Genomic DNA, 13589 nt, shown 5'->3' with positions numbered 1-13589 from the left:
CCCTATGACTTGTAACCCCCATGAAATCCCCCTATTCTACAAATTTCTATTATTTTCTCAGCAACCCAAGCCATGTCCTCTTCTGCGTAAAGCGAAGGCATGATTTAGCCTACTGAAGTATCCTACTTTAATGCCCCGCAAATCGCAGGGAACGCTTATTATCTCTAATTGATAGCTGAAGAAATATCATAGGGTCGAATTCAACAGTCTCAGTCAAAATCAAAGTCTTGCGTAATTCATAACAAGATGACAGACATGTTATGTAAAGCGTAGCTCCACTCTTGAATTCAGTGTCTCTTCCGGCCTGAATTTATCTTAAAGCGTTGTCAGGGAAAGGCTGATGGGAACTATTTTATCTACATGTACTACTAGCATGTTACAACGTTCGCCAGATCAGGCTGCATTAATAGTGGGTCGAGTGTAGCCTCTGCTCCATAACCACTTACTATTCTGCGCTGATTAGCTTGCGAGTGAAAGCTTGAATTATACTCTCCAGGCAGATATCTTCGGGCCAGATCCAGTTGAAACCAGCTGCAGGCGAGCAGTAAGCTCTCGTCGCAAGCTTTTCACCTACTCACAAACGGCCGAAATGTGCCACAGTGATTAGATTTGAAAGGTTTGCAGCTTTCCTCCTTTCTGTGGTCTTAATCCCCGAGCAGATCCTACGGTGTCAACGCAGGTTACTAGTACTTTGGTCTCTAGGCCATTAGCCAATGGTCATTCCTTTGGCCAATGGTTATATGCCAAGGTAAGCCTTGCCACCGTAGGATCTGCTTGGAGATTATGTGGCCAGGCCAACATAGTGCTTTGCCCCGGAGGAGATCTGCTTGGAGATTACTTGAATTATGTTTCTTGCTCATGTCTTCACATACCTTTTACCAAAAGGTGGCACTTGAAAGCTACCGTATAGCATGAATTAGATCGACTTCAGAAGTACGCAGTAGTAAGTGTGTACCTGTTACTGCTGATTTGATTTCAACCCCTGTAGTACACTGAATCTAATCTTCTGAGATATTGTTAGTGGTCCAAACTACAAACCGGCCTAGATAGAGATCAAAGTACACTTCTGGTCTTCTGGCGTACATGTATTCCACTTACATGTAGCTGTTGTACCGTGCACGGTTCGCTTGTCAAACATCTGGAAGTTTTGTCAATAAAGTATTTTCTTTGAGTAGGGTCCTTCTGTATCTTTATTTATTTAACAAATGAACAAATTTTATTCCTCGCAAGATGCATTGGTCTCTTCATTTGTGATTGAGATGAATCGCCACGCGACCAGGTCCATTAACATGGCACATATGTAATTGTACACACCCTCCTAATTAAGGAGATGTAGCATCTGATTCATTTTCTCCTTCTATGATGTTCTCCTCGATGAAATTATCAACAGGAACATAAAAGCAGGCTTCCGCTGATCACTTTGAAATACGATGAAAGCGAGCGGCAATGAGGTCCGCGGGTTTTATTTGATCCAAATCACCAAGCAACAAATCGGCTTGTTACGGAACATCAAGGTTTTTAAAAGGTTTAAAGCTGATATACAGCAGATGAAAGCTTTCTTACTGCAATCAGTGTACATGAGACGCGCATCCTTTAGGCAAAATTGATCTGACAAAGGAATGGTTCTTTCATTTTATTTCGATGTGATTTTCTTGACCAATCAGACCGAACGTTGAAAGAACATGTGAGGATAGTCAGAATAAAGAATGGCACCCGGCCGGTTTCCGACTAGGCCTTAGGCATCAGAATATTATGAACATGTTTTTCGACTGATGTTGGCCGACTAACCGGAAACACAACACTTTCCCCTGGCCTTATGGTATCAGATTCATCGAATTTGAGGTCGTGTTTTTTCCAGATTCCCTTCAAAGATTTCTTGAAATCCGATTACAACAAAGGCGGGAGAAATGAGGTTTGCTCCAGATGAGAAGACTTTGTGATCGAGTGATCTGCAGAAGAAGAGAGCAGGGAGGCTGCAGTGTAAAAACATCCCTCAATCAATTCTGTAAACTATCAGGGTTCAGTATGAAACATGTCGTTCGCGTGATGCCAGAGGCTGGGCTAAGGCACTGTAGAGTACCGAGTAATGCTGAATGACGTATATTAATGCAGCCGTACTTTGATATGGTAAACCGACTTATTAGACAGCTATAGAGCCTCCTGACTAGGTGATTGATCAAGCTACCGCAAAACACTGAATTTTATCTTCGTGACCTACATAAAATTCCCTCCATCTTTCAGACTGACATGTTAATTCTCCAGTCAGCTAGCTGTCTTTTTTACATAAATGCTACAGTAAGCAATTGTCACTGAGAGTTCAACAGGAAAAGGATTACAAAAGGGTTACTTACAACGGATGTTTTGGTTCCAATTCTAATGGCACCCAAATGCTAACAAAGGTGAGAATAAAGAACGGATTGCCAATGATGAGAGGGTAAGTGTAGATAAGTGCTGCAAAGGGCAAGGAAAGACTTACATAAAAGGCAGGTAGAAGATCACAGGCCGGTTTGGCTATGTCGTCCTTTCACAAGATACCGTAAACGTACACTTTTAGCGGCATAATCTATTCGGTACTGTACATGTAAATCATTAATAAATGGAAATGATCTCGAACCGGTTTAGCTAGCTTGAGAGCTAATCTTCCAATGGTCGTTTTGGAGAAGACATGCGCTATGCCATGGTACTTACGTATATATAATGACTCTTGAGTCAGAATGACAGACATGTACGTACATCACGAGTCGCTTACTTTGGTTTTAGGGTCAACCGTGATTCGAATTACATGGATTGCCTTTTCAACTACTGCTGTGAAGTACATTAAGAATAATGTTGTAGTCAGCGCTTTCAAATTGATGGTTATGATATAAGTCGTTACAGTTTTATCAAATTTCGACTTTCCAACGTTAGACAACTTTATTTCAGTTTCAAACTGACAGACTTTCACAACAGTAAACCTGAGTGCATTTTGTTTACGTGACTACCTCTTCAAGACTTTAAACTCCCAGATCCGGTCTCATTAAGCTGACGTCAGTCTAACGGCCACCTGTTATTGGCCGCCGGGAGTCTTGACGTCTCTCCAGCAGGCGTGGTGGACTGGCCGGACCTGTTGCCACGCCACGTGCCGGCGAATCTGGCGTGCTACAACCAGATACAGAGGCCTGGAGGTCTATCCCAGTCTCCCAGCGAACCAGTCATGGACACCTCTCCCAGCTCCTGGCTGCCCGGCGGAGAGTTCTTCACGGACAGCCCGGAGAACTCCAGCGAGTGGCCCTGGACGGACGGACCGACCGACACGGGATGGCGCCATCACCAGTCGGCAGACCCCGTGGGCTATGAAGGCTACCTCGCCAGTGCAATCTACCTTACCCTCACAGGTACGTGACAAAAACGTGCTTCTGTTTTCCCAGCCTCCATAGCTGGCTTCATGACTTGGCTTGTTTTTTTCTTGTTTTTCCTTGTTTTCTGATTGTATGTTTATTATGGCGCGCAGCTACAGGTTGTCTGATATCTGCCACCCAGAATAACATATAACAGTGAAAATAGCTCAGAAAAGCCAATTCCTGTAGAAATATGGCAAAATTGCAATATGAAGTATCCATTTATCTAGCTTCAAGCGAAAAGGAAGAGCTGGGTGGCGGTAACTACGGAATATGGCACCCAGATTATCATTTATTCAATTAGCGTTTCAATTTCGGGACGTAATTCTCCTCTCCTGATCATGTTCTTGGAAGTAAATGCTGTGAAACACGGACAGAGGAGACAGAGAGGCGTCGTTATGCCTATATTTCAGTCACATTGTTGACAAAAATTGTAAGTATGGATGTGTGAACACAGAAGGGAGTTAGGTTATGATTTCTGTGTTGAAAAAGCTTTGGTGCTCTCAAGGGCGAGACAAAATACAGTAATGTTTTTATGGCTGGATAGATCGCTCACTGCTCTTCAAAACTGTACAATGTTGAGGTACCAGGTCATCAGAGAAATTTCTTTTCCATCGCAGGCGATTCTTCAGTTTAATTGGGTTCGCAGGCGGTCCTTCAGCTTAATTGCGTCGAGTTGGTTAAGGGCCTCTTCTTGAAGCAATGTTTGTATTGAAGAAATACATGTTTTCTGAATAGTCGAAGCACCTGCTGGTCGATATACGAAAGCGTTGTCCATTTTTTGCTATACTGCCCCGCCTACCTAACGTGTGTTACAAGAGCTCGCTGCCAGGGACTGAACAGCGGGAGAGCCTACTAAAAACATGATATACATGTAGTCAGACTCAGGCTAATGCCCTGCTTACAACTAACCTCCCCTGCAATCTTCAGGACCTGGTAGTCTCTATTCACGATTTGAACAATTTACCTGAACAATCCTGCTTCACTTTTCTGGACCCAACCGTATATTATTGAATGAACTTCCCTACTTTCTAGCACGTTAAATGCAAATCTACATCACATCTTAAAACCTCACGAGGCTAAAATCATGCTTGTTTACACCTAAAACATAAAAACTCTAAGGTGAACAATATTACATGTCTGTCTGTATATGCCGTATTGACCTGTATTCATACTTGAGACATTCTTCAGACTAAGGCAAGCTCTAGAACGTGAAGATAGATGTTAGCAGACATGTAACATTTCGACCCGAACTCTCGGCATTGGCGCTTGCATAATCTACGTAACACATGCAGGTTACATGACGTGTGTCGGATAACTGTAACAATAACAACATGGCAGCAAAAAAGATGCGTGCGCTGTTTTTGTCTGCTAGTGGTATTGTTTAGTGGAACTCGAAACTTTCACGTCATAACTTTGACGTGTAAGGCATAATGTTTGTCGTAGAAGGTTACTGTTTTTTTCGCCAAAGATCCTCAAAGTTTGTTTGTTCCGTTTTCTCTAAGGGGGATGTAAGATTGGACAATGACAGAATTCCGACAACTAGTAACAGCGCCCTAATCGTGATACTCGTAAATGATGGCTCGAGGACATTAGTAAACCAGACTCCAGTGTTTTTGAGCCTGAAGAGTTAAATTCAATGCATTGGTGTCATGATCATATTACTTTGACGTCACCCAAATGTAACCTCCAGGACGTGACTTTGTCTTCCAGGGTTGATAGCCTTACCCGGGAACGTCATCGCCATCACCGTGTTCCTGACGGAAAAGGAGTTCCGTAAGAAACAGCAGAACAGTTTTGTCCTGAATCTGGCCATAGCTGACTTCAGCGTCTGCGTCTTCGCATATCCCTCGTCTACCATAGCAGGTCAGTTTTGAGTCTGATAATCAAAGTTTTGCATTGTCTTTTGGTTTTGTAGTCCGGATCTTAAAGGCATTTTAAGGGAATACATGAGTCTGCACCGTACCGTTATACACGTGTTCACAGGAATTTCTTTCCTCTACAGGGTTCGCAGGAGGATGGGTGCTCGGAGATGTTGGCTGTACGATCTATGGGTTCCTCTGCTTCACTTTTTTCCCTGACCAGCATGGTCACCCTGTGTGCCATCAGCGTCTACCGCTACATCGTCATCTGTAAACCACAGTATGGTAAGGCTACAACCAAACCGGGGACAAGATAAAGCACCTGTTGATCCGAAATAGTACAATTAAAAGTACGAAATGAAAGGGCTGTAATTCAGCACAGTGATTCAGGTCGTCCTTTCTTCTAGACGGTGAGTGCTAAGCGACCACTGAAGCGACCCAAAATGAGATTTGTTATTGAAATATGATGCACGATATGAAAATATGCTTTAGAACAAAGCAATGTATGTTAAATATTGAAATATTCATTTTTGAAAATCTGAGAAAATTTTGTCGTAACTTGTTTTAATTTGATTAGTCCGTCCTGCTTAGGGTTCAACTTTTATAGACAGGTCATTTTTCTTTTCGTCCCCAGCCCATCTGCTGACCCATCGCAGGACCAACTTTGTGATCATCGGGATCTGGCTGTACGCGCTGGTGTTCACGGTCCCTCCGCTAGTCGGCGTCAACCGCTACACTTACGAACCAATGCGTGAGTTGGTCTAAAACACTCATTGTTGAAATGTGTGACAGAAAGATGTTTTTGTTCTTAATCCGACAGGCACAACTTAAATTGGTAGTCGTAGTCATAGAGTGTTTGTGCTTTTCTACGTCTGTCAGTGTTTCCTGGTTCTTCCTCCTTTCTTGATTCTTCGTTATCTTTCGCACATTCCAACAGCCACAAACATGCATCTTCCTTCATTTGTAGGTCTATGTCGCACCAGGAAAGTAAAGACAAACACATGTCCTTCAAGTACCCCATATTTCCTTTTTCTTTCAACAAAACCAAACATATAAAATCAAATGACCGTTGTTTTCCTGAGTTGTGGAAAACCTGTGTCCAGAAACCTCAGACGAGCGGTTATTTTTACATTCTAATAATCTCAAAGCCCCGCCCACCTTAATCAAAACGTTGAAATGCGTAACCACATTTCTGCTGTTTGCAGACATCACCTGCTCCTTGGACTGGAACGTGCAGTACCCCGGGGAGACGGCCTACCTCGCAGCGGTTCTCGTCATCGTCTTCGTCCTGCAGGTCCTGATCATGTGTTTCTGCTACTTCAACATCATCGTCAAGTCGGCCAACCTCAAGTTTGCGGCTCTGGCCAATGAGAGAACCAAGAAGGCCGCAAAGAAAGACACCTGGAAGACATCAATGGTAAGGCCACCTCGTTTGTATTTCACTCTTTCACTCCGTCACTGTTTCCTATTATTGTTTCCTGATCCCCTTTCCAGAAATACTAAAAACTTGCGAATGCCTAAAAGAGTGTGTCCATCACATATTTGGGCCCACATCCTTTATAACATTTTGCCTTAGGAAAACGGAATTGTAATACATGTTACTATAGAACCTTAAAACGTTTGAAAAATTCATGAATTCCACATGCATAGTAATTCTTGGTAGGTCTTTTTGATTGGCAACTAAAACCTGTGGCCTTTCTAAATTCCACAGATGTGCCTGACCATGGTGGTGTCCTTCCTGATCGCCTGGACCCCGTATGCCGTGTCCTCTACCTGGGACATCCTGTCTGAGGAAGATCTGCCCATTATCGCCACCATCCTGCCCAGCATGTTCGCCAAGTCGTCCTGCATGATGAACCCAATCATCTACTCTTGCTGTAGCAATAAGTTCCGCCAGGCGGCTGCAAAGTCCTTCCGCAGGCTCGGCTGTATGCGTAAGCAGAGCGTTCCCCCGTCTCCAGCAGAACTGCGGAACACAGTTCTGGAGTTCACAGCCGAACCTGCTGGTCAGGCCATTCCCATGAGCGCTCTCCCTTCTAGTAGCGCTAAGTGTACTTCTTTGTAAGATACCCAACGTCTTTGGTCAGTACATACATAAAATTCATCCACTCGCTCACTCACTCACTCACTCACTCACTCACTCACTCACTCACTCACTCACTCACTCACACACTCACACACTCACACACTCACTCACACACATTCACACACACACACACAAACACACACACACACACACTCACTCACAAACACACACACTCACACACGTGGCACATCTACACTTGCGCATGCACATACGTATACACGTACACACATATACACAAGCGCTCTTGCACACGCTTGCACAGAAAATAACATACAGCTGTGCTGCTGACAGTGAACAGGGCAGTAACTGTTGTAGTTTAAGTACGATATCATTCACTTCAACGAAGCCACTAGCACGATATCGATATACTTCAGATTGTATGTATGTTGACTGGTTGCACTTGGTGAATGTAGTCTGGTAGCCTGGTATCCATCCAGTCTGTCGTGGATTGGTTCTTTAGTGTCACACACATATACACAAGCGTATTTGTCATCTTTATGGATTTCTATGTATAAACATTTATGTCAATGAACTGGAATGGAAACTTTGGTTATGTCGCCATGTGTAAATTAAACATACATGTAGGTCCTGCTTGAATGAAACAGACGTCGTTTTTATGTGTTGAAGTATGATCCTGTATCGTTAATGATGTATATAGTCGCACTTTCGACCAACGCTGGACTCTGTATTTTGATTATTCGCGTGTGATTTCTAGTTTTGTGACATATTCTGTGACGGTAACTAATCCTTTCAGAATAATTCAGTGTCTCAAAATTTTCGCTCTTTTTCGCTTCTTTAGCTTTTCGCACTTTTTGTACACCCCATTGGAACACCACTTCAATCACGTACTACACATGTGAAATGAGAGAGATTAAAATTGTACTTGACTATAGTAGCCAATATTGCAATAAACATCAGTCACTTGTACTCTTTGTACATATGTTCTGTTTTACGTGTGTCTGTTTGTGTGTTTGCTTCTGTTTCTGTACTTATTTCCACATAGTTTGGGACACTCACAGGAAGTAGGGTCAAAGGTTCCAGAAAAAGGTTATCTGTTTTTCCTGCTATATGAACATCTGTTGTCTTATGGGAGCCAGTTGGAGAGCCCGGCTTGCTGCACCCCATATGGGCCACTTCTATCTCACGTGGACAGAAAGACTGCCGCGTTAATTGGGAGAGCTATGCTCGTCAATGCACAATGCATCCTAATTAGGTCATATCCTTAACCTATATCGATGAATAGTAGGCTTCGTTATAGTGTATGAGAGCGATAAAACGTCAGTGTGATATCAATGGAGCGGATATCTATTGAATTTTGTAGCACACTTGATCATGATTTGGTCACGTCAGGAACATCCTTCCTTGAATAAAGTACAGCTAACGGTCTCCTCAACTACCTCATTAGAATACAATCTACCTTATTGCAGTGTAATGAGGTAGTTGAGGAAGCCACGACTGTAGGCAGTGAGTAGGCACTCTAAAAGCCTCCATGGTACGAAATTATCTTCTATAAGTGATTTAGGTGTGCTGGCAATTTTCAACTATTGCCTATGCTGACGTCAGTCTAACGGCCACAGATTATTGGCTCGCGAGTCCCCGCGCCGGGTGCCTGCAACCAACCGACTATACAGGTACAGGTTTATCCCGTACATCCAACTCCCAGCCGCACCAGTCATGGACACCTCTCCCAGCTCCTGGCTGCCCGGCGGGGAGTTCTTCACGGACAACCCGGAGAACTCCAGCGAGTGGCCCTGGACGGACGGACCGACCGACACGGGATGGCGCCATCACCAGTCGGCAGACCCCGTGGGCTATGAAGGCTACCTCGCCAGTGCAATCTACCTTACCCTCACAGGTACATGACAATAGCGGCGGTTGACACAAAGACTGTCATCTATTCGGTTTGCGTTTCAATTTCGGGACGTAATTCTTCTTTCTGGATCATGCTCTTGGAAGTAATCAATGCTATATCATAGAACACAGACAGAGAGGAGCGTCGTCAGGCCTAGATTATACATGTAGTCTGAATTTCAGGCACATTGTTAACAAAAATTAGTGTGAATGTGCGAATACTGAAGGGAGTTAGGTTATGGTTGTTTTTAACAGCTGAGGTATGGAATTTTGGCTGGATCGATCGCGCACTAATCTTCAAAACTGCACAATGTTGATATATATACTAGTAGTTGCCTTTCCCTCGACAGCTCAAAGAAATCTACCTGGTTTTCCATCGCAGGTGGCCCTGCCATTTAATTACATTGTCATGCGGTCCTCATCAGTTCAACTGCGTCGAAATAATTGTGCCTCTTTGCTCTTTTTCTAGTAATGTAATCTTCTGGTAGTGGTCGTCAATATGGGAGATCTCCTGAATTTAGGAAGCTTAGGAGGATTGTATACTTCTCGGAAGTCTGAAATCGCCGATTTCATGTTTCAAATGTAGCCGCCGATTCCGGTAAACAAGTCACCAGACAGTGCAGTATTCACTAGACGTGCTTTTCTTCCAGGGTTGATAGCCTTACCCGGGAACGCCGTCGCCATCACGGTGTTCCTGACGGAAAAGGACTTCCGTAAGAAACAGCAGAACAGTTTTGTCCTGAATCTGGCCATAGCTGACTTCAGCGTCTGCGTCTTCGCATATCCCTTGTCTGCTACAGCAGGTCAGTTTTTTCAGTCATGAAATTTTCATCGTTTTTCTCAAATCCCGACATTCCAAAACTCACAGGGAGTCCACGGGGCCATGCTCGAAGCTGCAGAAAACAGCCCTCACCGTCCTTGGAAGGAAGAGCAGTGGCACTTTCGTTTTGCACAGACTTTTGTTTCCTCTACAGGGTTCGCAGGAGGATGGGTGCTCGGAGATGTTGGCTGTACGATCTATGGGTTCCTCTGCTTCACTTTTTCCCTGGTCAGCATGGTCACCCTGTGTGCCATCAGCGTCTACCGCTACATCGTCATCTGTAAACCACAGTATGGTAAGGGCACAACCTAGTCTCCTTCGCAGACTTCTGAGCCCTAGGCAGCGGCCAAGGGACTTTGCCGGGGAGAGATGGTTTCGCCGCCTAAGAAGCCGTCCCTCCGCGGCATAACTCGCGTCGCTCCCCGAAAAAAATAACGCCGCCCCCCTTAAAAGTCTGTGAAAGAGGCTAAACCAAATCTATGCCAAAGGAGAAACTTTGAATCTGAAATGACACAATTTTAAGTATATTAAAAATGACAAGCTCTGCAATGGGAAGTGGTTTTAAGGTCTCCTTTCCACTAAATAGCGATTTCCACGAAATGCCGATCACTGATCTTCGTTCTTTGTCTATGAAATTTTCTAAGCGATCTGTCAAATGTTTGGTCGCAATTTGTCAAACTGTCCTAATTTCAAACGCTTCTTACGGTTCAACTTTCATAGCAAGGTTCTTTTTCTTTTCGTCCCCAGCGCATCTGCTGACCCATCGCAGGACCAACTACGTCATCATCGGGATCTGGCTGTTCTCTCTGGTGTTCACGGTCCCTCCGCTAGTCGGACTTAACCGCTACACTTACGATCCAATGGGTGTGTGAGTCGACAATACTTGTGGTGCAAATTTGTGAAAATCTGAAACGTTTTGTTTCAAAACTGGCAGGAACATCTTAGTTTGCTATCATAGGTAACTCCGCACAGAGTGATCGTTTTTCTAAGCCTGCCAATATGTTTCCCTTTGAATCCCTTTCCTCTCCTTCGCTATCTCCTGCACCCTCCAAGAGCACAAGTGAGCGCCTTCGTTCTGCTGTAGGTTAATGTTACACCAGGAAGTTAGAGACAAACACATACACTGTACACATGTATTTCCTCCAGTCTTCCAAGAAAACCAAACATATACATGTGGAATGGCCGATGTTCAATCCCAAAGCCTCGTTGAAATGCGAAATAAAAACATAAAAATGCAAATATGCGGCGGCCCTCTGTAGGTCAAATCGCTAATTGGCTTTTGTTTAATCTGGAAATTTTGATGTTCAGACAGGGTCGGTCTATTGGAGCAAGGCAGGTTGGCTTAACGATATTTCTGTTATTTGTAGGGATCATCTGCTCCTTGGACTGGAACGTGCAGCACCCCACAGAGACGGCCTACGTCGTGGCGGTTCTTGTTATCCTCTATATCCTGCAGGTCCTGATCATGTGCTTCTGCTACTTCAACATCATCGTCAAGTCGGCCAACTTGAAGTTCGCGGCTCTGGCCAATGAAGAAACTAAAAAGGCTGCAAAGAAAGACACCTCGAAGACCTCACTGGTAATGTCATCTCCGCTACACACGACGTTACTTATTAGCCTCTACCACCAGGCTCCGGGAAGCGGCTGGAAAGGGTAGAAATTGGCCAAATAGACTGATGATATATCACGGAGTTGGTCCACGCGAAGAGAACAGTTTCTCAGTTTCGGGAGACGCAAATTGTTCTCTTATCTTATCGCTATCATCTGTCTACTGAGTATTTGGCCAATTTCTACTCTTTCAAGAAACCTGGTAGAGGCTAGTTACTTATCTTTTAAGAACACACGACGTCATCGTCAGTGTCAGCATCTACATGGTGGTTTTTCATAGGTCCGTTTTTCATGTTTTCGTCGGGTTAAGCTGGGTAGCCTCAAAGCAATCCGGTCGAGTATTAGCAAAGATAAACGTATGAATAAATCGGGAGGCCGATTGACAACCAAAACCTTTTCTGAACCCCACAGATGTGCCTGACCATGGTGGTGTCCTTCCTGATCGCCTGGACCCCGTATGCCGTGTCCTGTACCTGGGACATCCTGTCTGAGGAAGATCTGCCCATCATCGCCACCATCCTGCCCAGCTTGTTCGCCAAGTCGTCCTGCATGATGAACCCCGTCATCTACGCCTGCTGTAGCAATAAGTTCCGCCAGGCGGCAGCTAAGTCCTTCCGCAGGCTTGGCTTTATGCGCAGGTAAAACGTTCCCGTAGCCACCCCCCCCCCACTTTTTTTTGAAAGACAGACATATACACACACATACGCCACATTTGTGAAATTTTCGATTCCTTGTTTATTGACTGACAAAACAAATTCAGATTGCTATGTCGAGTCGCCCTACTCAAATACCAGTTTACCAGTTCTGGTTGAAAAAGGGATGGTGGTTGTTGAAGGGGTGGTGGTTGTTGTTGTTGTTGCCCCCGTTGTTGCCGGGTCCCGTATCGGTTCCAGCTGTATCAGCGGACACGTTGATAGCGGCGGCATCCAGCGTGAAGTCACAGGTGGTGGCGGCGCCGCTGGTCACGGTGCAGGACTTGGTCTGCGTGGCCTGGCCCTTGGTGACGGTGACGCTGTAGGTACCCGGCAGCAGCAGGCGCCAGTAGTCACCATCGGCAGCTGCGGGGGAGACAAGATACCGCGGACTAGGAGTATTTCTGTGTTCTAGTTATTGTTTCCTAAAGTGTTTCCATGGAAAAAGACGTTTGCATGCACTGAAGATCTCCCAGCGCCGCAAGACCTTGTTGAAGAAAAGTAGGGCAGTAGCGTTGTTCTTACGTACTAGAGGACCATCTACAAACTTTTAGAAGTGCTACAAAAAGAAAAAAAACTGAGTCGTAGTAACAGAATGACAGTGTACTCACCGGAATTGACGCCATGGATGTTACCCTGCACCTTGATCTTGGCGTCAGGAACGCCATTTCCGTTAGTGTCTCTGACCACACCCTTGATTCCGATGTGGACCTAGGCAAAGGAAATGCAGGGAAATATTATACGTTTCATAACTTGTACAAAAGTACACTGGTATGCCGTTTGGATAAGTTTGCTAGTTTTTAAATATATGTTTTAAACATCTGGTTTGGGGCACAGGGCACCACAATACCATGTATTGGCGGTGCTTTTCGACTCAAATGTTGCACGAAAGCTTCTTGAGTCTACCGCTGCCACTCACCTGTTCCATGTATGCGAGGAGGGCCTCCTTGTTGTAGTTCCACTCCATGGGGAGCTCGGACTCAGGTGGATATTTGTCACAGCCCAGCTCCAGAGTCAGCTCGTAGGAGTTGGTGTGCAGGTAGTTGAAGTCCTGCATTCCTGTGGACGTCACAAGTATGTCAGGTCCCGTCTTGTGCACGTTTTGTACTGAGATTACTGGATTGATTGACTAAATACTCTTCCAAACTATTCACCTCCATTGAAGTCAATTTCTACTAGTTTCTAGCTGTCATACTGAATTAATGATCGGTCGTTATGGCCCATCCCTAGCTGGTACCCGATTTTACCTAAATACATAGGTAAACTTTATTTTGTCACAACTATACAAGGTAC

General features: G+C 44.7%; 2 protein-coding genes and 1 pseudogene across 2 annotated transcripts in view; 2 read left to right on the top strand and 1 right to left on the bottom strand.

Moving 5' to 3' along the window:
• Window positions 1-3140: 3140 nt before the first annotated feature.
• Window positions 3141-7434, top strand: LOC109463248 (annotated as a pseudogene).
• A 1565-nt stretch (window positions 7435-8999) lies between these two features.
• LOC109463183 (visual pigment-like receptor peropsin) lies at window positions 9000-12263 on the top strand. The gene is made up of 6 exons (XM_019759893.1): window positions 9000-9180; window positions 9827-9979; window positions 10151-10291; window positions 10744-10860; window positions 11364-11575; window positions 12016-12263. Exons 1-6 carry the CDS (start codon window positions 9000-9002, stop codon window positions 12244-12246), a joined length of 1035 nt encoding a protein of 344 aa, XP_019615452.1. The 3' UTR covers window positions 12247-12263.
• Window positions 12264-12337: 74 nt separating this feature from the next.
• The window catches only part of LOC109463161 (inactive carboxypeptidase-like protein X2), a 1378-nt gene continuing 126 nt past the window's right edge, over window positions 12338-13589 (bottom strand). The window contains exons 2-4 of the mRNA XM_019759877.1: window positions 13216-13386; window positions 12908-13007; window positions 12338-12662 (exon numbers count right to left, since the gene is read on the bottom strand). Coding sequence (XP_019615436.1) covers window positions 12400-12662; window positions 12908-13007; window positions 13216-13386 — 534 coding nt within the window. The 3' untranslated portion in view covers window positions 12338-12399. The remainder of the gene's footprint in view (window positions 12663-12907; window positions 13008-13215; window positions 13387-13589) is intronic.

The sequence above is a fragment of the Branchiostoma belcheri genome, unplaced genomic scaffold (genome assembly GCF_001625305.1).
Source record: "Branchiostoma belcheri isolate BF01 breed outbred unplaced genomic scaffold, Haploidv18h27 scaffold123, whole genome shotgun sequence".
NCBI lineage: Eukaryota > Metazoa > Chordata > Leptocardii > Amphioxiformes > Branchiostomatidae > Branchiostoma > Branchiostoma belcheri.
This window is presented reverse-complemented; position numbering and strand designations above follow the sequence as displayed.

Coding starts and splice junctions, on each gene's coding strand:
- LOC109463183 (XM_019759893.1), top strand. CDS start 9,000: ATGGACACCTCTCCCAGCTCCTGGCTGCCCGGCGGGGAGTTCTTCACG. Junction 9,181..9,826: donor AATCTACCTTACCCTCACAG/GTACATGACAAT, acceptor CTTTTCTTCCAG/GGTTGATAGCCTTACCCGGG. Junction 11,576..12,015: donor ACACCTCGAAGACCTCACTG/GTAATGTCATCT, acceptor TGAACCCCACAG/ATGTGCCTGACCATGGTGGT.